We start from the raw sequence: 24,484 nt of genomic DNA on the forward strand, positions 1-24,484 counted from the left end.
ACAACGATGCAGAAACATGAATGTAGATATGTATGCATGTTTTATTGATTATCGAAAAGCATTTGACTGCGTTAACTATCAATAGATGATCGAAATTCTAAGAACTGGAACTGGAATTGGCGAACAAGACCTGCGAATTATCTCAGAACTATATTGTCACCAAAGATCAATAATTGAAATAGATCACACAGCATCCGAATATACAGTGATGAGGGCGCTAATAACCGGCAAAACAGCGCCAAAGATGGAAAAAATAACACATTGCGAGACAAAAAGAGATGAAACGAGTGGAGATGGAAATAATCGTTATAAACGTACAAATTAACATAACATTACATAGTTTCCCACCTTTAGACGTCCGTGACAGGAGTGTTTTATAAAGTTCTACTGTCATAGTGACTGATATTCCTCTGATACGTCTAAAGGTGGGAAACTATGTAATGACATGTTAATTTTTACGTTTATAACGATCATCTCCATCTCCACTAGTTTCATCTCTTTTTGTTTTGCAATGCTTTATGTTTTCCATCTTTTGTGCTATTTTGCCTGTTATTAGCGCGCTCATCACTGTATATGGTGCTTCTCAGAGGCTTTTTTTAGTGCGTCACAGTTTTTCGATTTCTTTCTAACGCAATAAGTTGGAATGACAGAAAAAAGGTACGTCGGTGATTATACTCATGTACAACATTATTCTAGTTGTTGATAGATGGCGCTATCATAAAAAAATGATTTACGTATTATGTAGTATTACCTATCCGACTATAATCTATAAAATGTATACAACTATACAAATCAAAGAACATACCTTTTTATAAAAGCAATAAACACGATTGATTTGATTTTTTACCAAATTGCAAGCATATTATAATAAATAAATATTTTTTCACGCCATCTATCAATAAGTAAAATAAATGTTATAAAGTTAATAACATTTAATGTGTATGATCACAGATGTACCTTTTTTTCTGTCACTTGTGACGCACTGAAAAGGATCCTCTGAGAAGCACCATACAAATTCGACGAGGAGTGCGACAGGGTTGCGTCTTACCACCGCTATTATTTAATCTGTATTCGGAGTCTATATTTAGAGAAGCATTAGACGAGGTCTAAGGTGGAATCAAGATTAACGAAACCAGCACAAACATCAGGCACGCCAATGATACTGTCCTAATACAACACACAAGAACTACAGAATATAATAAATGCGGTAGTTTATCATAGCGAAATATTTAATTTACACTTTAACGTTGCCATTTAGTATTCTCAAAGACTCCAATAAACGTACATCTGTAAGTCAAGGGCTAAATAATAGAGCAGGTGACGTCCACAAAATATTTGGGAGCAAATGTCATTAGCCAGTGTAATCCAAAAAATAAATCCTATTAAGAATCGAACATTCTAGGAAACACTCCTGTACATGAAAACATTTTTATTAGATTAGACCTTAGTCTGGAGCTCAAAATCCGAATGATCAGATGTTATGTGTTTTCTGTATTGCTGTATGGCTGTGAAAGTTGGACAATGGACTCTGAAATAGAAAGAGAATAGATGCCGTTAAGATGTATATATTATATATATACAGACGGATGCTAAGAATTCCATGGGTTTTTTTCTTGGGTTGTATGACTGCGGACCTTAGAGTCCATTCGCCCATCTAACCGATTTTGCTCATTCTTACATAAATCTCAACTGCTCTATGTTAATTTTCCTTCCCTATTTATACATTACAATATTATCATATCATTATTATTATTATACATTAACATTTTTTACTTCTATTTTTATTATATTATTCATTTTTTATATTCAATTATTATTTTTTGTTCCTTTTTTTGTATCTTTTTGTTATTTTTTTTTGTTATTTATTTTTTTTTGTTTTTTGTTTTTTGTTTTTTTTTTTCATTACGGTAAGACTATAACCCGATTCAACCTCTCGGAGGTTATTCGTCTTCCTAACGGTCCATGTTTTATTTTTTTAAGTGAAAACTTCTTTAGGGACGTTGTGCACTTTTTGGATAGGGGAAAAAGCATTGAATTCGCGACCGTCATCGCGACCGTCATTGCGACCGTCATCGTTTATGCTATGTATTGTGTATGTATATATAAATTGTGTAGAGGTATTTAAATTTAAAATAAATGTAAAACATATTTTAAGATGGGGAAAAAGGATTTATTTCGCGACCGTCATCTCTTCGTCTAAATAAATTTTGTAGGTATATACGTTATGTGTCTGTATATAATATAAATTGTATAGAAGTATTTAAATTTAAAATAAATGTAAAACCTATTTTTGGATTGGGAAAAAAGATTTATTTGGCGACCGTCATCGCGACCGTCATTTCTTCGGTGAAATAAATTTTGTACGTATACATATATTATGTGTATGTATATATAAATTGTGATTAAGTATTTAAATGTAAAATAAATGTAAAACCTATTTTAAGAAGGAGAAAAAAGGATTTATTTGTCGACCGTCATCGCGACCGTCATTTCTTTGGTGAAATAAATTTTGTACGTATATTTATTATGTGTATGTGTATTTGTGTATGTATATAAATTGTGTAGAAGTATTTAAATTTAAAATAAATGTAAAATGGATGGAGAGAAAGGATTGATTTCGCGACTGTCATCGCGACCGTCATTGCTTAGACGAAATAAATTTTGTACGTATATTATTATAATGTACGTATAATAATAGTAATATTGTTGAAGTGAAAACTTCTTTAAGGACGTTGGGCACTTTATAGATGGGAAAAAAGCATTGAATTCGCGACCATCATCGCTTCGACGAAATATATTTTGTACTTATATGTATATTATTATGTGTATGTATATATAAATAGTGCAGAAGACACGCAACGCCTATTTAATATTGGTATAACACCTATTTTTGAATGGGGATAAAGAATTTTGTATGTATATATATTATCTTCTTCTTCACCCTGTTTGCATCCCCTCCTGGACAAAGGCCTCCCCATGAGTTCTCCATTCTTCTCTGTTTTGTGCTATTTGGTCCAGATTCTCCCCATTTTTGCTTTGATGTCGTCTAGCCATCGTTTTTGTGATCTTCATCTACTACGACTGTGCTCGCGTGGTCTCCAATGTACAATGTTTCTAGTCCACGTTTCAAAGTTTTGTAGTGCCACGTGTCTTACCCAGGTCCGTTTCATTTGCATTTCAATTCTTCCAATTACATATTACACTTTCGTCCTACTTCGCACGTCCTTATTTTGTATATTTATGTTCCCTCAGAGATACCCCTAACATAGCTCGTTTGATCCCCCTGTGCATTTATTGGTATCTTTTTGTTCTTCAACACATCACTGAGTCTTGCTACTGCTGCCCAATAAAGTCATTCGGATTCTTCTAGTTATTTCTGCCGCTTGATTCTGTTTGCCTACTTTGATCGTGTGACCTAGGTATATATACTTTTCGACACTTTCAATATCACTTCCATCTAAGTCGATTGTGATATATTGATTTGTCATCACTTTTGTTTTATTTGTTTTTGTCCTCTGTCTAACTTCTCTCTTCGTTCTTATTTTGCTTGTTGTTAGACCTTCTGACACATTTATTTGCACAGTTGCATTGTCGTATATGTATTTAAGGAGTATTCTATATCAAGAATCAATCCTTGCGTTATTCATTCCTTCTAATACGGCCTAGTGTTCTATGGAATCGAATGCCTTATTGTAATCCACAAATGCCAAATGAAAAGGTTCATTGTATTCGTTGCACTTTTCGATAATAGTGTCGTTATTGTCTGTAAGTGTTCTATGGTACTATGTCAACAGGCTGGTAACTATCGAATTTATTTCATAGCCTGTTAGTAATTATTTTGGTAAGCATTCTGTACGGATGTGGCAACAGGCTAATTGGTTTGAAATTTTCGCGTTTGTGGTACCTACATATTTCCCATTATAAATAGTTAAAATTGTAAAAATGCCACAAGAAAATAGCTTCAGAACAACATTACATATTAGGTGATGTACGCATGTATAATATAAGTATATAACTTCTTTTTGGATTGAGAAAAGGCATTGAATTCGCAACCGTCATCACTACGGCGAGATATTAGTAATTTATATACTATAGGTTGAATTAAGTATGTACAAGTTCGAACGAAATTATAATGGTTGGAGGAGGAATAGAGTGTGTACCCGAAGGAGCTTGCGAAGCAAGCGCATAAGGGGCTACACGGTCCCTACTCCAATCATTATAAGTGATTAGTGTTTAAAGTATTTTTAAAGTGAAAACTTCTGTAGCGATTTTGTGCACTTTCTGGATGGGGAAAAAGCATTGAATTCGTGACCGTCATCCCTTCGCCGAAATAAATTCTGTACGTTTATGTATTATGTGTATGTATTGTATAAATAGTATAGGATGCACCCAATGAGTATATAATGTAGGTATATCACATCTCTTTGGATGGGGAAAAAGCATTGAATATATATATATATATATATATATATATATATATATATATATATATATATATATATATATATATATATATATATATATATATATATTTTCTTTGAGATTGCTGCTACCCCAATATTTCAACCTTGTTTTATATATATATATATATATATAATACAAAATGGTGGATGTGTGAATTATTCGTAAGGGGATTTCTCCACATTCTCTATTTCATTTGATATATATATATATATATATATATATATATATATATATATATACATATATACTTATTACAATGTTTTTACATTTTCTTTTTTACAATAGGGAACTTGCACATTTTTTTTATTAGATAGGTAATAATGTACAGTTTTGTTTAAAAATGAGATTTCCAAAATTTCACTCTTCAAAAACTCGTAATAAGTTAGTTAGTTTTGATTATGGTTATATTTCGCTGTGTCTAGGTACACGCTAACGTGTACGCAAATAAAAAAGTTAGGTAGACGCGAATTAAACTTCATCAAGCCAGTGACGTCATTATTTAGCTTGCGCAGTGACTATACATTTTAGTACATGCTATTTTGATATGTTTAGTGTTTGTTTGATAAAAAAATATTTGTTAAGGGAAGGGAAGCAGAACTGTTAAGATGTTTCAAACTTAATTGTAATAAATCAATGTATATTATATATAAAAGTATATATTTAGGGTAGCAAAATAATTATATGTATTTAGTTGACATGACATGTAGGTACAAAATATTGTTAAAATAATTTTTATATGTAAGTGAATTATTATAATCAACTATTCTAAATGCAAAATAAGCCACAATTTAACTAAAAAAATTATTTTATTAACGTTTCGACGTCCAAATCGGATGTCATTGTCAAAATATAAAAATTAGTCAGATTAAATAAATTATTAGAAAAAATTTTTTACTAAGCAACAACATTTTTGTTTAATTTAATAATATTTTGTATTTTGACAACGACATCTGGTTTAGACGTCGAAACGTTAATAAAATCAATTTTTTAGTTAAATTGTGGCTTAGTTCTCATTTAGAATAGTTGATTACAAAAATTCCACAAGGATAATAGCTTCAGAACAAGTTAATTATTATTGTGAAAGCTTTAGGTCTTCCTTTTATTTTAATCTTGGACGGTAATACTATTTCATTTATAACTAAAAAAGTATATATTAATTTATAGTCTCTTATCTTTTTTGTGCTGTTTTAAAATGTTCTTAAACTCGTTAAAAGAACTAAATAATTGTCCACACTCAATAGTTAATTTAAAAACAAACACTAAACAAATAAAAAATAAGAAATCACTGACACTCTTAACTTTTTTATTTGCGTACACGTTAACGTATACCTAGACACAACCTTATATTTAGGTATATTCTTCTTCTCCTTCTTTAGTTTATTGGCCTCCACCTACTTGGGTATTTGGCCAGCTCATCGTCGTGGAATAAGTCAAAAATATTTATATTCTAATGACATTTATCGTATGTCATTGTAATAATATATACATACCAGTTTGTTAAAATTGGAGTTTTATACTGTTTTTGAAGGAAAGGAACGAAGGTTTACTATTGAAAATAAAACCATTTTGTAAAAGAAAAATTTTCTATGAATAGTTCAAACGATCAAAAACACTTGTAACGTCACTAAATGTATTTTCTACTGACGTTTATAACGTCTAATTTAAAATTCTGTTTACTTTATTGGAAAAATGTAAATGTACAACCCAGTGACGTCACGACGCGTTTTGGACCACCTGTTTTCATTTGAATTTTTAATCGTCTTTAGGGGCCAAACGAAAGACAAACAAAACTTTTTTATCTTTGATACATGTTTTAAATTATGTTCTGTTGTGATTTATAACTTTTTTTTCGAATTTAAAAATTTATGCAAGTTCCCTATTTTTATCTGCTTCTAAATATAGATAGTTGACCATAGCTACTCATATTTTCAGTTTAATATTTTTAATATGCTCACATAATAAAATGACCAGTTGTGGATTATTACTTTGATTTAATAAGAATTTTAAATTAATTGGATGTATGACATCCTTTAACTCATCAATTTTGTCCAAAAAGATTTTCACTTGAGCTTTTATTAGCGAGCAATTTAATATTTGATGCTCTGCTTCTCCTATTTCTCCACATTTGCAATAATAATTCCATGGGTTCAAAAAGTTTTTAACAATGAAGTACTTCGGCGCATGAACGAACAAAAAGAACTACTAAGAACTTTCAAAGAAAGAAAAATACGATACTTGGGCCATGCGTTGAGAGGGGAAAGATATGAAATACTTCAAACCATATTGGAAAAATATATATATATTTTACAAACCATATTGGAAGGTAAAGTACAGGGCAAAAATCAGTTAGACCTGGATCCCGCGCCGCGTAAGAAAAAAAAGTTGATTAATAGCAAGCTGAAAATTTGTTAATAGCTTAACGGTGTCTAGTCGGACAAACTTTGATGCACGGGAACACTGGAACAGGGGAAGTTTTAACTGTGGAGCATGATAAACGTGTCGTCCTGACAAGTTTATGATTGTGAAAAATAGCAAGTTGTTTTTAAGTTTATTCGATAGCCAACGTTATGTAATATATGCGAAAATGTTTGTCCGACAAAAATGTTGGGCATTTTAACGAGTCCGACACGTAGAACATGTCACATCACAGGAATTATGTTGGTGATGAATAGCAGTCTGATTTTTGGATGAGAGTTTAATGAAAGGTTAAAAAAGCAATTGGAAGTTCTGTCCGACAAAATTAATGGGAAGTTTTCGTAGTCGGACATTCTAAACAGGTAAGATATAGACAAAAATGCTTGTGATAAATAGCTTTCCGACAAAGACGAAATTTAATTAAGTAAATTATTCCTTACCCAGAATGACTGTTGTCGGAAAAAAATAAGGGGTAGATTTTGTAGTCGGACAATTTAAAAAAATAATTTTTGAAATTTCAATAAGGGGTGATTTTGTCAAAAGTACCTGCAATCAATTACAATCGATATCTTTCGATTTATGTCAACATCATTTAGATACCTCACTGTAATACATTTATAGTAGATCAGGCAAATTATATTAGGGATTGAGTGGTCTAGCTATCTTTGTCTGCCACATGCGCGGGATCGCTTGGTTAAAAGAGATAGATAGACCACCTATCGACTTTTTGCATTGTATTCCCTGTCTACCTTTATGTCTATGAATACATTTCCATTTAAGAAAAACTGTCACTTTTGACAATAATTCATAATAAATTGCAATCGTAACTTCAAATTTAAACTAATCGATTTATTTTGGCAGCAAATTATTTCTTGCCATGTGACATATTAATTACATTATTATTTCATTTGTAGAAAGTTGAGAAAAATTACGTTATACAATTTTAGTAATAATTTATTTAGGTACCCTTTTTCAATCAAGCAAAGCATTATAGCACGAAGAATGATATTCAATAGAACTTTCACAATTATCTGGCAACCGAACCTCATTGAATTGATGACCAAGTATTTTACTAACTTTGTAAAATGTTCGAAAATTACTCAAAAATGTTTCGTTGAATGGTTTCACTTTTGATTTGGCGACTTAAAATTTAAACTGTTGACACTCAAAAATAGACACAAAAACACTCCATAGTTAATATAAATTTTAATTTCCATCACACGTGGCAAACAGAAACTCAGAGACCATGTACTTTCAAATACTACTTTGTATAGCACAAAGTGTCACACTGACAAATGCAGCCTTCTAATACATACTTCTAAGCATAATGTGTCATATTTACGTCTATTCTTATAAGCACCGAAGTTTTAGACTCTTCACATTTGTCAATGTCGTTTACAGGGTTAAGATTTGAGTATGGAAAAAAATGTATACAACGTTTTTTGTAGGAAATTTTCCGTACTTTCTGATGCGCCTAATTAGAAAACCCTAAGAGATTGCTTTCACATGTTCTTTGATATTTTTTATTGTCATTTTGAGAATATCTAGAACAAACTCCACCCAAAAAAATAATTGTTTTGCAATATATACATGCATTGATACTTACCTCACTGTTTTTGAAGTGTGCATGTATATATATATGCACATGCAAATATGTGAATATAAATAATAATATACAACTAAAATAGCTTTATCAATATGTGACTAAGTCATTCTGAAAAAATGTTTTTTATTTATTTCCTTCGATTTGCCCAAACTTTTTGTCCGACATATAACTTTTTGCGTTACAAAATATAATTTGTACATAAACAAATCAAAATTAGCTTGCTATTTATCACCAACATTTTTGTCTATATCTTACATGTTTAGAATGTCCGACTAGGAAAGTTTCCCATTCATTTTGTCCGACAGAACTCCCAATTGCTTTTTTAACCTTTCATTAAACTCTCATGCAAAAAAACAGACTGCTATTCATCACCAACATAGTTTCTGTGATGTGACATGTTCTACGCGTCGGACTCGTTAAATGCCCAACCTTTTTGTCGGACAAACATTTTTCATATATTATATAACGTTGGCTATTGAATAAATTTAAAAACAACTTGCTATTTTTCACCATCATAAACTTGTCAGGACGACACGTTTATTATGCTCCACCGTTAAAACTTCCCCTGTTTCAGTGTTCCCGTGCATCAATGTTTGTCCGACTAGACACCGTTAAGCTATTAACAAATTTTCAGCTTGCTATTAGTCAACTTTTTTTTCTTACGCGGGATCCAGGTCTAAGTAGGAAGACGCCAAAATTCGTGGCTGAAAGGCCCGTGAAGATGGTTTGCTTAAAAATGTCTGCTCATCCGCAGAAATTTTTCATGCAGCAGTTTCAGAATCAGAATCAGAAATGTTTATTGCTTTTAACTACAGTAATGCTTAAAGTAACATAATAGCTCACCTAATAAAACATTTTCCCCCATGACCATTAGTCGTCTGGGGGGTTGGCCAAAATATTAATCAACATTTTTTTATCTATAACTAACAATAAAATTAACAATTATTAAAAAAAATGTAACTAATGAATGTGAAAAAAAATTATATAGTTTCCAGTGAAATTACCTTGCTGGGATAAGCTTATACCAGGCACCAGTATACATAATGAAATTTTATAAAGTATTATGTATGTACTTAAATAAACATATAAACACAATTAAATTAAATATTAATTAAGATTTAATAAAGCATAAAAGGTCACTCATTAATTGAGAAGTATATATTAAATTTTACCTATTAATTAGAGTGTCGTGAATACAAGCTCAAAATCGGTTAAGAACTGGTGAAGAGGCACAATACATAAAGAAGAAGAATAGAATGTCATGAGTCTAATAGTTATATTCCAACACTAGATTGTATCTATACTTCCATGCATCCCTTGCATATCCAACCAGTTCCCTCCAGCCCAAACCTCTCATAAGTTCCAACAATTCTTCCCTATCTAATCTACTTTTTCTGAACCACTTCATTCTGTATTCACGTAGTATCGGACATCGTCCCATGAAATGCAAAATATCTTCCACCTCCCTCTCATTACACAAAGCACACTTTTTCCTATCATCAGCCCTACCAGGTCTATCATTGAGATACAATACTCCACATCTAATCTTGAATATCCACCTTATATCATTAAAACTCACCTCATCCCTCATATAACCCATGACAACGCCTAGTCCCATTAACTCTCTATAATGATTGTAGAAATTTGATCTAGTTGCTCTCTCCACTGCTCTTTCCTTTATCCCAACACGAATGGCTCGTATCACCTGTTCCAACTTATCCTCCCAAAAACTCCTATTTTCCCACTCTGTGTTAAATTCCACTCCCCATCTCTCTCCCAAGTTTTCCCAATCTATTCTCCAACCACAGTTAGCTCTTATCATTTCCTGAAGCAGAAATTTAAGCAGACGTCCTTCCTCATACTCTAAAACTCTCTTGACTTATTTTTTATGCAACTTCATCGTAAATAGATACACATGCTCAATGTTGGTTTCTAAATCCAACATATAGTTTGGACAGTAACTCGGAATATTTAACATTTTTTTTATAAAAAACCTTCTTACCTCCTCAACTTCCTTAAATTCCACCAATCCCCAAACTTGAGCACCATAAGTGAGAATAGATCGGACTACCCCTTCATAAATACGCACCTTAGATGATAGTGGAAGATTCGCCTTAGCTAAGACCTGTCGCCAAGCCATGTTTATAGCTGCTCTAGCCGCTCGTCGTTTTTCGATAAAGTGGGAACTAAAAGAAAGCCGCGATGTTAGTTTCACTCCCAAATAGCCATAATTATTAACAACTTCCACCACTTCTCCATTTATTTTCCACTCTTCTTTAATTTTTCCACCTCCTTGTCTAAAAACCATAATTTTTGTCTTGTCCATGTTGATCTTCAAATTCCATAGTTTGCAATACTCCCCTAATTTATTGATCATAATTTGTAAACCTCTCGGGCTGCTTGCTAACACTACCATATCATCAGCATACAGCAATATTCTAATGATAAATCCGTTTAAATCAACGCCTCCTCCTAGAAAATCATGTAAGTCATTAAGAAATAATGCAAATAGCAGCGGACTAAGAATGCAGCCTTGTCTAACTCCCATCTCACAGTCAAACCAACGTGACGTACCATTCGTCATGCAGTAGTTTCCAAAGCTACAATTGCCATTTGGATCGACAACCTTCGAAAGGAGACAGAAGGAAACGGCGCAAGAAGACACTCAAAGTTCTATTGCAAAAAATAGTTTTATTTTTATAAATGAAATACCCGCAATTTCAATTCTGGTTGTTAGTTCCTTTGCAAGATCGTTGGTGTCATTTACTATATTTTCAAGGTATTGATATGTATACAGTGTGTCGCATTTAAGATGAAGACCGCCCTGTACTTCGGTTATCGAAATAAATGCAGATTTGAAGTTTTGCACAGTCATACAGGGTGAAGGTTAACCTAACCGTTAACTTTTTTCTTCGTTCCGTACTTTTTCTTATGTACCTAATAAACTATATTTTATTTAAAATATAAAAATAAAAATGTATACTATTTTTATTCAGTTACAATGCGAAAGCAAAACAATCTTATTTTTCACTTAGAACAGGGAGCGCAGTCCAGCACTCTGAATCGACGATTTTCGACTCTTATTGGAGTCATCATCGGAGAGGCGTAGGTCTGCTGCTCTCTGCTCGAAGTGACCAAACCATGAAAGTGTATCCCCACATTTCAACTGACGTGTATAAAGTAGGTGACTAGCGTCATCTGGCAACTAAAAGGTAAAGTTTTCAATCCTAATAGCAACATTAATAATATTGAAAAATATTAAAATATTACTAAAAGATTTTTAAATGGAAAACTTATTGGTCCATTTCCCTGGTGACACCTCCAAGGCTTTTACAATATGCAAGCCAGATGGATGCTGCAGTGAAGACAAAAGGGAAGGAATTCTGCACTATGCAATTCACAACCCCCGTCTGCAGCTTGGTAAAGTTCCAACGGATCTTTGTCTTCACTGCAGCATCCATGGGGCTTGCATATTGTAGAAGCCTTGGAGTTGTCACCAGGGAAATGGACCAATAAGTTTTCAATTTAAAAATCTTTTGGTAATATTTTTAATATTTTTCAATATTAATAATGTTGCTATTAGGATTGAAAACTTTACCTTTCAATTGCCAGATGACGCTAGTCACCTAATCCATACACGTCAGTTGCATTTTGGGGATAAGCTTTCATGGTTGGTTACTTCGAGTATGGAGCAGCAGGCCTACGTTTCTCCGATGATGACTCCAATAAGAGTCGAAAATCGTCGATTCAGAGTGCTGGACTGCGCTCCGTAAGTGAAAAATAAGATTGTTTTGCCTTCGCATTGCAACTTAATGAAAATGGTATCCATTTTTATTTTTATTTTATATTAGTATTACTCCTATAGAGTAACTAGGTCCATTTTCCGTTGGAACTTTACCAAGCTGCAGACGGGGGTTGTAAATTGCATAGTGTAGAATTCGTTCCCTTTTGTCTTCACTGCAGCATCCATCTGGCTTGCATATTGTAGAAGCCTTTAAGGTGTCACCAGGGAAATGGACCAATAAGTTTTCAATTTAAAAATCTTTTAGTAATGTTTTTAATATTTTTCAATATTAATAATGTTGCTATTAGGATAGAAAACTTTACCTTTACCTTTTACCTTTATATTTTAGTTCTATTTGTAGTGCTTATTTTATGTTGCATGCTTGTGTTTTAATATATCTATTGTATTTTTTAGGTTATTACAGTCCTGAGCAGATGGGTCTTCTAGATCCAGATACAAGTGATGGTAGAGTCATCTTCTTCTTGCCATGGCAGCGACACACCATTGCTGGCACTACAGATTTGCCATGCAAAGTGACGCACAATCCCAAACCGACTGAAGATGAGATCATGTTCATTCTGGAAGAAGTCAAGAATTATCTTAATCCAGACGTAGAAGGTATATTCATTTTGTTTTTCGTTGTAATTCTTTTAACTGAATCGCTAACACCAGTTTTTCTCTTAACTATTGAAACTATGATTTGAAACTCTGTCTCTGAGGGATATATTCAACATTTACCCCTCTACTGCTCTCTGTGCCACTTGTATTTTATTTATTACTTTTCTGGTGAGGGTCAGTATTTCTGCTCCATACCTTAGAACCGGCAGGCCACACTGATCAAAGATCTTCTTTTTTAAACACATGGGAATATCCGATCTAAAGAGTTCCTCAGTTTTTCGTAAGCTGTAAGTCCTATTCTCTTGTGTAATTCTTTTGTTTGGTTGTCTCCTATTAATTTAATGCCATGGCTCACTTATAGCTGTGTACTTGTTCAAACTGCGTTTTTGGCCAGTACAAGGTTAGCCACGTGGTGTGTTTTATAAAAGTGGATTTTAAAGCTAACTCGTGCACAAAAGCTCTGAAGGTCTTGAAGAAGTTGTTGAGAAATTCCCCATTATGTTGACTCCAATAATTTCCCAATTTATTATTGTTTCTGACACCACACTGCAACAAAGCAATGAATAGTTTAGAAAGGGTAGTGTCTCATTGCCGAACTATAAGACTACTACATTAGGTCAAACTGATAGGTCTGCAGTTCTATTATCTCCTTTCTTATGCAGTATTAACATATTTGTATAACTACTGTTAGTAAACAATCAGTTAATTTACTGTCCTAAACCATTACAATAATTAAATATCCAAAAAATACTTGAAAAATGTAGTTCTTAACGAATTGTATTATACATATTATATTATTCATGTGTTATATCGTATATGTTATTTTAGTAAGAAGAGGAGATGTGCTCTCAGCATGGAGTGGCATCAGGCCGCTAGTTTCAGATCCCAACAAACCAGATACACAATCTTTAGCTAGAAACCACATCGTCCATGTTAGTGAATCCGGACTGGTCACAATTGCCGGAGGAAAATGGACAACGTATAGATCAATGGCTGTCGAAACTATTGATGAAGCTATCAAAGGTAATAAATAATTAACCCCTTAATGCACACTTTTTTAAAAGGCCGGTCAATAAAATTAATTTTTTTTAATGTAAAAAGTGATCCTAGTGCGCAAGTAAGACCAACGAGTACTGACTTGCATTTTTTATCTGATTACTGAAATGATCGTCACTAAGCTGTCACTGAACGATCACATTTTTTGTTGGAACAATGGGAGGAATGATACGATGAACGATCATTTTCTTGTTGAAATGTATTTTGTTTACTGCTCATGAGCGTGATATATTGAAAAATGAGCGAATCAAAATATGAATATGCTAGTGCCAGCAAGTGCACTTTCCTGTCGTTTACACATGGCAAGTTTAGTGGCCGCAAGGACTTTCAGTCAGTAAACTTGCCAATGTAAATGAAGCTTAAGTTATAATAATCGGTCATTGTTATATTAATATTCTATTACTTTTTTAGCTTGCAACTTAACTCCTAAATACAAGGACAGTCAGACTGATATGATGGTACTCTATGGCGCCCATGGCTGGACACCAACCATGTACATTCGCTTGGTACAAGATTTTGGTTTGGAATGTGAGGTAGCACAACATTTGTCAAAATCATACGGTGACAGAGCCTTTGCCGTAGCTAAAATGGCTGCATTAACAGGTATTATAATTTCATAGTACTTAGGAATACCATTTGTCCTGCATTTGATATCTGAGTCCATTCACGAATGTTTTTTAACCAAGAAACTTGTCTTCCCACACTTCTACGGCTCTCTATTTTGTTTTTACTTAAGGATCAGTTGTAGTATTCTATGTTGATTTTCCCTCACTGAATGTCCTTTGTTGACCCACTTAGTACTTTCTCATTAATTTTTCTTGCTGTTCAAGGTATCTTCAGCATCCGTCCATGAATCCACGTTTCCAATGATTCAATTCCGTTAATTCTTGATACTTTTAGTGTCCACACTTCTGCACCATACAAAAGTATGGACCAAACATACCACTTAACTATTCTTTGTCTTAGTTCTTCTTCTTCTTTAGGTGCCGTATCTGTATTCATCGTTGGATGTCATCATGTTTACAATTTCCTGAAACCTGTCTCTATCGGCTGCTACGCGAAATAATTCTTCTACTGTGCAGCCACACCATTGTCTAATATTACGCAGTCATGAAAGTTTCTTTCGACCAATCCATCTCTTTCCCTCCACTTTTCCTTGTATTATGAGGCGAAGCAGATGGTATTTAGGTCCTCGAACTATATGACCGAAGTATTCTGTTTTTCCCCTCTTTATGATGCTTATGAGCAGACGTTCTGAATTCATCATTTGAAGAACATCTTCATTGGAAGTGTGCGAAACCCACGATATCTTTAGGATTCGTCGATAGCACCACAATTCGAATGCTTCTTTTTTGTTTAGCATTGTGGTTTTTAACGTCCATGTCTCACAACCATACAATAAGATAGACCACACATAACATTTCAGGACCTTCTTTCGAATATTCATCGACAAGTTTCTGTTACATAAAACTGGTTTCCGGGTCATAAAAACCTTCCGTGATATTCCTATCCTAGTTATTATCTCTTCATCAGAGTCACAATATACATTTAACCAGCTGCCAAGGTACTTGAAATGATTCACCCGTATAACTCCTCTCCATCAAGAGAAAGCTGACCCTGATCTATATTAATCTTTCCAACTACCATCCACTTTGTTTTTGAAATGTTGATTTTAAGGCCTCTCCGATAACTTGCTTCACTGACTAGATTTAGTAGTGTCTAAAGATCTTGTAAATTTTCAGCAAGAACGGCTGTATCTTCAGCGTATCTAATATTGTTGATTACTTCTCCGCCTAGCCTTACTCCCTCTTGTCTGTCATCCAAAGCCTCCCTATAGATTTCTTCAGAATACAGATTAAAAAGAGTGGGTGATAAAACACAACCTTGTCTTACTCCACGTTTTATCGGTAGTTTTTCAGTACCACTGTCTCCAATTTGGATAGAGGCTACTTGATTGTAATATAAGTATTTCAACAGTCTTATATCGTAGTGGCCAAGTCTTGCTGCCCGCAGGTAATCGAAAAGTGTATCATGTTGTACACGGTCGAATGCCTTCTCGAAGTCGATGAAACAAACATAAACGTTCTTTCGGAATTCACAACTTTTTTGTAAGAGAACGCGCATACAAAATAGTGCTTCTCTAGTTCCTAGACCATTTCTAAATCCAAATTGCTTATTACTCAGTCTAGTTTCGCACAGAAGGAATACTCGGTTTTGTACAATACGTAAAAGTATCTTAAGTGTGTGACTCGTCAAACTGATTAGTCTAAAATCGCTACATTTGGTGGGTCTGCTTTTCTTTAGTAATGTTATAAACAGTGACTCCAACCAATCATCTGGTATTTTTCCTTCGTTGTAAATTTTGTTGAAGAAAGTAGTCAAGTAGGTAGGTAATGTTTTCCTTATCTAAAAGTTTAAGTAGGTCAACAGGGATTTGATCTGGTCCAGGTGCTTTATTGTTTTTGGCTTGTTGTATTGCTTTTATCACTTCCGACTTCAGTATACTGGGACCTCTGTCTAATTGGTTGTCACAGGTAGTATTTGGAGCATTTTCTCGAGAAGCATCGTCAAAAAGGTCACTGATGTGTCTCTCCCATTCTTTGCACTGTTCTTCGTGATAACAAATTTTTCCGTCTGCGGTTTTAAGTACGTGAGCATTTTTCTGTTTTCTAATTCCGGAGGTATTATATAAGTTTCTTGTAGGTATATTTAAGTTTCTTGTGGAGGTTGAAATTGTCATACTTTTTTTGGAGGTCTTCTATTTTTTTACATGAATTCTCGAGACGGGATTCTTTGGCCGGTTTAATTTTTATTTTTATGAGTTTGTTAATTTCACGGTATTTGATAATATTTCTATTTTTGTATTTTCGTCGAACTTCCATCAGGTCTAGAATTTCTTGGTTCATCCAGTCATTTTTTTGCCAACATTGTAGGTGTTTTTAAAGATTCCCTTACGTCCTCTAAAATCGAGTTTTGAATATCGTACCAACATAACATTAGTTCTAATCTGAGATTATTATTGCAAAGAGATGTCTTCATTTTTGTAAAAGTAGTTTTAGTTATTGCTATTCTGCGTTTTACTCCTATGGTTGGATCTAGTTGGTCCGTTATGACGTCATTTAATGTTCATTTCCTCTCCTAATTGGTGAATACGATCAAGCAGAATTTAGAGACCTTCAATATTTTCTGACAGAATTACTGTACCGTCACATATCTAAATACATTGAGTAATTCTCCGTTGATTTTTATTTCATATGGGTGCGCCTTTTTAAATAAATAACTAGTACGAGTAAACATTGAACAATGTTGCGGACAAAATGCAACCTTGTCTGACTCCTCCTTGTATTTCGCCGTTGTAATATCTCCATTTATACGACATCAGTTTGATTTCGGTACAAATTTTTTTTTGACTCGAATATCTTTGTCATGCATTTCTGTATTTTTAGCATAATTAATTTTACATGCTTTACTTTATCGAATGCCTTTTTGAAGTCCATGAAGCAGTCAAATACATATTTTCTTTGATCACGGCATTTTTGTAATAGGATATTTATCGTAAATAGTGATTCCCTTGTTCCCATGGTCTAAAACTAAATTGAGTGCCATCGAGATCTTCGCATTTGCGTCTAAATCTATTGTTATTAATTATTATTCTTAGAAAAATCTTGAGAGTGTGGTTCATTAGGTTCATTAATCGATGTTCTGAGCATTTTCTCGCATTGTGTTTTTTTAGATATTTCGACAAATATGGACTCACTGGGAATTACTCCAGTGTTATAATATTGCATTAAAAAGTTTTACTACTACTTTTTGTTATCTTCATCTATAAGGGTTAGCAACTCAGTTGGTGCAGCATTTGAACCACAAGCTTCCCTAATTTTTGCATATTTTTATAGCGTGTTCTACCTCTGATTTCATAATTTCTGGACCATCAGTACAGGTTTGGTAGAATTCGGTAATATGTTTTCTGTCATCTTCAAACAACTGATATATTTTCATTCTCTTCTTAAGTTAGTTTTCATTTACAATAATTTTGTTTTTATTGTCAACTATTAGTACAGAAGAAACTCGTTTTTAAATGAGTTCCCTTTTTTAACTATGAGTTCTCTTTTCTAACTATCAGTTTATTTTTTAGAAAGTACCTAAATGTTTTTTATATCGAAATGCCATACGCTAAATATATCTTGTTGGTCTAAATAAATTAATATAATCTTTATGGCACTTTTAAGGTAAAAGATGGCCTATAATCGGTAAGAAGCTCCATCCAGAGTTCCCATACATCGATGCTGAAGTACGATACGGAGTCAAAGAATATGCCGTAACAGCAATAGACATGATCGCCAGAAGACTGAGATTAGCGTTTTTGAACGTTCAAGCAGCCCAAGAAGCGCTTCCAGATATAGTCAACATCATGGCTGAAGAACTAGGATGGTCCGAAGGTGAGTTCATCACTATTAAAGTACACTGACCCACAAAAAAACCGGACCCTAATGTACACTTCTTCAAGAAAATAACGCAAATTTCCTAAACCTGTTGTCCGATTTGAGTGGTTTTTTAATATGATATAGCCTTATTCTTTAAGAATGTCCCTGTAATAATGTTATTGATATACAGGTAGATTGTCATTGTATACCGGGTGTACCAATCAAACTATGTTTTTTCTCAAAGTCAGCTACAGTAGGTATGTGGAATATTCTAGCATTTACAAAATACTTATAGGCTCTGAGCTTCGCTGGTGGAGCTCCTGGCGGATTACTAATTCAACTTTCACCGGTAATTTTTAAATTTATTATTTAATTGTTATCGCTTAATATTTACAATACAAAAAATTAATTAAATTGTACTCGATTTTTTTAAGATATTGCTAATCATTTTGACGTTCTATTGATAAAATATGAATTTCTTACTTCGGATACTTTCACAATTATCGTGTAGATGGCGCTAAGATTACCGTTTATTTCAATCAACGATATTACGGAACATTAAAAAAACTTAAATTCAGTATTTAAAACGTAAGTATATTTAAGGTAAAAATATATACCACAGCTTTGACCAACTAATATTTTTTATAATTAATGTTTTTATTTTAATTTTAAATTAATCACTTTGACATTTATGTCAAATTTCCGGTAAACGTTTACAGACTTGCCACTACTGGCGCTCGCGAATTTGTAAATATCCCCTCTACGTACGAGCTCACAGCGTATAGTCGAGGAAATGAAGCTGAAAAAATGGCAAAACCTCGCAATTTTTCCGTCCAGCATCGATTTGTACAAAAATTTGGGATTAGGCTCATTACACTCTCTAGTTCATTTTCTATATTGAGCCGTTGTACGCTTTTGGTTTTGTAAGGGTGCAAACTACCCCTAATTGTAAAATATTATAAAATAACATTTTAATCTTTAATATTGTCAACATTTGTTTCTTATTAGTTACATAATGAATGTTTTATGCTTTAAGATATACTATCAAAATATTTTAACTCTTAAAACCACCCTTGTTGGAGCTATATATAAAAAATTTACTTATCCTAAAAGAATAATTTCGGCTTGCATCGATTTACATGAAAATTTGGGATTAGGATCATCTTACCCTGTACTTCATATTCTATATCATGCTTAAGGGCGTTGATTATTTTTAGGGGTGTAAACTACCCATTATTTTCAAAAATTATATAAAAACATTGTAAGCTTTAATATGGGTAAAATTTGGTTTTGATTGGTTAAATAATGATTGTTTTATACTTTAGGATATAATATCATAATATTTCAACCCTTAAAAACCACCCTTAATAACATTACAGTTTTTATAAGTAGATATTTTAATAGGTCTATATAGAAAAAAAAGTAGAATTAAAGAATTACAAAAACATTTATTTACACAAAAATACGAATTTACAAATATGTACAAATACAAATACAAATAGTTTTTTACTCATCTTCCAGTATACGAACCGGTTCTGTGGTATTATACATACATTGAAAATTATCCATAAGCGGACTATCCGAATTTTTCGAAAAAAAATTCGTTTTATAAACATGGCTCCTTCATTTTTGGCGGTGAAATGTTTTTTCAAAAACGACGTTGTAGGATTTTTGAAGAGGTGTAAACCAAATTCTGTAAGATCCCTCAGTTTTTAATTAGGGTGGGTTTAAAGAGCTCGAATACGGGGGTGTTTGCTCGTAAATAGAGGTTTTAAACAGCTATATCTCGCTAACTATTTACTATAATGAAAATCTATGCACAAGGAAATTTTAGTTATTAAAGAAGCTACAATTTTGTTCTGAAGCTATTTCCTTGTGGCATTTTTAAGATTAATTATTTATATGGGAAATAAGCCACAATTAAAATGAAAAAAATAATTTTATTGTTCTTTTTCATGAGTTGGTAGATACTGGGATATTTTCTCCACTGAGCTGATTATGTCTAATAAAATAAAATTATTTTTTTCATTTTAATTGTGGCTTATTTCCCATATAAATAATTAAGCTACAATTTAGTAGTCTATCATTTTTTTAGTATCTCCAGAATTTTCGGAGATATTTTGAAGTAAAAGGTGAAAAATGGGAAATTCCAAAAAATTAATTTTTCTTTAAACTACAATTTTTCTAAAATTGGGCCTGTTAAATAGGTCAAACTTCTTGAGTGTATTGATAATACAAATCTAAAAGGAATTACAGAAAGGTGAAGACTAATTTTTAATCAGGAGGGTAGTTAGGGGGTTGTTTTCACTGATTTTTTCATAGAGAAAAGAAGGTATCGACCTTTTTTTGATCATAAGTCGCTTAATTTTCAGACTAGAAACTTATTGTTATTATTTTTTTGAAAGGCCTAACTGTATACTTGAAAAAAGATTATTTAAGTTTTCCTCGAAAAATGCAAAAATTTTCCGTTATTTTACTTTGAATATTGCAAATTATGCATTTGACGAAAAAAGCTAACTTTCAACATGCCGTATCTCGGTTTGTATTGGTCTTAGCGATATTACAGAAATATAATTTGGTTTGTGTTACTAAAAGATACAATTTTGATTTCTACAGTTTTTTTGATTAAATGCAAATTTTTCGAGGTATTCTCAAAAACCCTCTAAAAAGTCGATTTTTCATCGAAAAACTGTTACTTTCAAGCGCGAATAACTCGAAAAATATTAGTTTTAAGAAGAAAATGTAAAAAACATTTTTTTCTTATAATTACTTTTTACATCGATTTACATAGCTAAAATGTAATAAAAAATTCCCGCCCCCGAGATGGGGTGGCAACCACCCCCAAGGTTTTAGCGTACAGTGGCATGATATAGAAAATGATCCTTGGACTATTCCCTACCTTCTGTGAAAATTTCAAGTAAATCCATGCTGGACGAAAAAATTGCGAGCCAAAATGCTTCATTTCCTCGACTATTAAATTAAAACCCAATATAGCCTCAGGTTTTCTTAACATTTTGTTTTTTGATTCATTTGCTTGTTGGATAATAAAAAGGTTAGGTACTTAAACAACTAGCCATGATTTTCATCAATATATCCTCATTTTCTGCTTAGTTTAATAAACAAGCCTAAAGTAGGCTATGAGAAATTAACAATTCTATAAACGTCTAATTGTTAATTTATTAAATTGTCAAATATCGGTTATGTACCTTTTACGGTTTAATAAAGAACTGCTACGTAAAGGAACAAGATCCGTCCTTGCTGTTAAAGAAATTCCTTCCCAAACCATTATAGACCCTCCATTAAATAAAGTCGTTCTGTATGTTACACTTGGCATAATGCTCATTTGGTCTCAGATTACTCTTAAACGTCGATCGGAACTATAGAGGCAAAATCTGGATTCATCTGTAAACAACGTTTTCCCAGCCGTCATTATTCCAGTTTTCGTGTGCTCTGGCAAATTGCAATCTAGCTCTGCGGTGGTTTGCAGTGGGCCTATAGCTGATCTTCGAATACGCAAGTCATGCTACAAGACGTCTCTTTACGGTATCAATGATGGGTTGGATATTATGAACCCCACTAAGTTCCGTTAAAAGATTCCGTGACGTGGTATATTGTTCTCTTAAAGCGCATTATCTAATAAAATGGTCTTGAACGACCCTAGTAGCTCGAAGTCTACCTTGTCCGGGACGTCTGCTGTAGCCGTTCATTTCTCTAAAGCGTTGAACAATACGGGAAATTGGTATATGTGAAACTCCCAACCTCCAACCGAAAGAGTGGTATTTAAGTCCTTCGCTATATAAGGTCAATGCTTGAACACACTCATCGCGGGGGTATTCGTCCGGTGCCAGCCACCGGAGGAAGACGTGCCAGCAGCGGAGCGGAATAGCAGCGACACAGCCAACGAAGTAGGAGTGGCTCGACTGTGAACTTTTCAGTTCAGTCTTGAATGTAAGCAAGACAGCAGTTGAGCGCTTCTCACTCTCTGAGGCGAGAAGGAGAGGCAAAGGCCGATCGACTGGATGTGGTGAAACTTAGGGAATTTGATTTTATTGGATTCTCTGAGACGCCACAGCTAGACATCGGTTAGCAGAAAAAGAAAAACGGGCTCGACGAGAGCCCGTTACGGGATTTCTATTGTGTCTCCGTAAGGGTAGACACTGCAAGGTGTAATTCTTTGGAATCTACATCGGGCAGCCCCGGCCCCTAGGTCAGTAGAACGAGAACATCAAGAGGATCCCGTACTTAGTTCTGTCTGGGTACGTGAACAACCGCGATGGGGACAGGGAAACCAACACTGAAGCCGAGCTGGCGTCGGGCCAGTCGGCGGAAAAAAAAGGTTCACCAACATTAGAGGTTCTCCCCCCCCCCCCCAGACGATTGATCGAGATAGGTCTCGATCACCCCCCCCCCCCAGGGCCACTCCGCCAACACATGAAGATCCACACAAAGTGGTTCTTAGCCTATTACAGGAAGAGCAAACAGATGAAAGCGAAGAAGATACCGAGATGAAATCCGAGGAAGACTCCGAAGAGGACACCGACACCGAGGACACGGAAAATGAAGCCCCCAGCAAGGCAGAGAGAAAGAGCTCCCAGAGAGAAAGAGCAAGAAGGGCTGTGAGGAAGGTGGCCTTGCAAAAGCTCGAACCCCTGTTTGAAGATCAGCAAGATCAGATAGAAAAGCATGAAGAACAGACAGCCCGGCATGGGGCCGAAAAGGAGCGACTAACTGCCGAAATCGAGCGACAAAGAGAAGAGATGGCGAAGATATCAGCCCGGATGGACGACCTGCTGAAAGAGTTAAAAGAAACTCGGAAACTGATAGAGAAGCAACACCAACAGGAGAAGCAGCCACCAAAGCTACCGAGGCCACAACAGGACAAAAACCCAGCGACCAAAAAGCCACCGCCGGCTGAAGAACCGAAGCCAAAAAATAAGAAAGAAAACTTCCCACCACTGTCACGAGGACCAGAAAGCCAGCCCCCCCCCCCCCCCGAGCAAAACACAGATGGTGAGATGCCTGCCTTAAGACGATCTGGCGATTCAGACACAAAAGACATGGAAACAAACGAAGAAACCACCGTGTTGCCCGAACAACAGGCAACACCTCACAGAAAGCCGCCTGTAATTAAATTACAGAGCGTGAATGAGACAGGGGCTATCCTCACCATAGCCCAAAAATTAAAAGTCTACACGACAAACAAAATCTCCAGAAGTGGCAAAGAAACACTCATCCAGGCGAAAAGCCTGGAAGATTATAAAAAAATTTGAAAGACTGATAGGTTTTGTACACACTTGAAATGAATGAAAGAAGTATATTAAAGTGTGTAAATGTATTTTAATTTCCTTAGCTAAGCGCTTTCGACATAAAAGTCATTTTCAGAGCTAATGGTCAATATATAAAAAGTACCGGCTACTTAGGATTGTATTTTCTTGCATCGCATTAAGAAATTTGTAATTCAGGTCCACTGTACAACTCCGGCTGATGAAAGCTAGTTTTAATTTTTAGTTTTTCTATGGTAAAACAATAAAAACAACCACTGGGACGATACATACATATAAAAATTTTTTCATGGTAAAGGTTTTACCCAACCATTTTGAAGTGATATGAGCTGGCGACTGACGCAAGTCAAAATGGTTGGGTAAAACCTTTACCATGAAAAAATTTTTATATGTATGTATCGTCCCAGTGGTTGTTTTTATTGTTTACCATAGAAAAACTAAAAATTAAAACTAGCTTTCATCAGCCGGAGCTGTACAGTGGACCTGAATTACAAATTTCTTAATGCGATGCAAGAAAATACAATCCTAAGTAGCCGGTACTTTTTATATATTGACCATTAGCTCTGAAGATGACTTTTATGTCGAAAGCGCTTAGCTAAGGAAATTAAAATACATTTACACACTTTAATATACTTCTTTCACTTCTTTCATTTATAAAAAAATGGTGAGGATAATAGAAGAATACGCGGAGGCACACAAAGACAAGAGGCTACAATGGGTAGCCTTCCCAGTAGAAGTGGATATAAAACCCAAAGTGGTTTTAAGAGGATTGTCCTCAAACACCACCAAGGAGGAAATCCAAGAAGAGATGGAAGTACAACACCAAATAGTCTGC

The 24,484-nt window shown here is 34.2% G+C and overlaps 1 protein-coding gene across 3 annotated transcripts in view; it reads left to right on the forward strand.

Annotated features, from left to right (window-relative positions):
• Nucleotides 1–24,484, forward strand: part of LOC126891716 (glycerol-3-phosphate dehydrogenase, mitochondrial) — a 228,551-nt gene that overhangs the window by 127,698 nt on the left and 76,369 nt on the right. For all 3 annotated transcript variants that reach the window (XM_050660983.1, XM_050660981.1, XM_050660982.1), the window contains exons 7-10: nt 12,684–12,887; nt 13,716–13,910; nt 14,355–14,546; nt 18,173–18,382. In XM_050660983.1, coding sequence (XP_050516940.1) covers nt 12,684–12,887; nt 13,716–13,910; nt 14,355–14,546; nt 18,173–18,382 — 801 coding nt within the window. The remainder of the gene's footprint in view (nt 1–12,683; nt 12,888–13,715; nt 13,911–14,354; nt 14,547–18,172; nt 18,383–24,484) is intronic.

The sequence above is a fragment of the Diabrotica virgifera genome, chromosome 9 (genome assembly GCF_917563875.1).
Source record: "Diabrotica virgifera virgifera chromosome 9, PGI_DIABVI_V3a".
Taxonomy (NCBI): Eukaryota; Metazoa; Arthropoda; class Insecta; order Coleoptera; family Chrysomelidae; genus Diabrotica; species Diabrotica virgifera.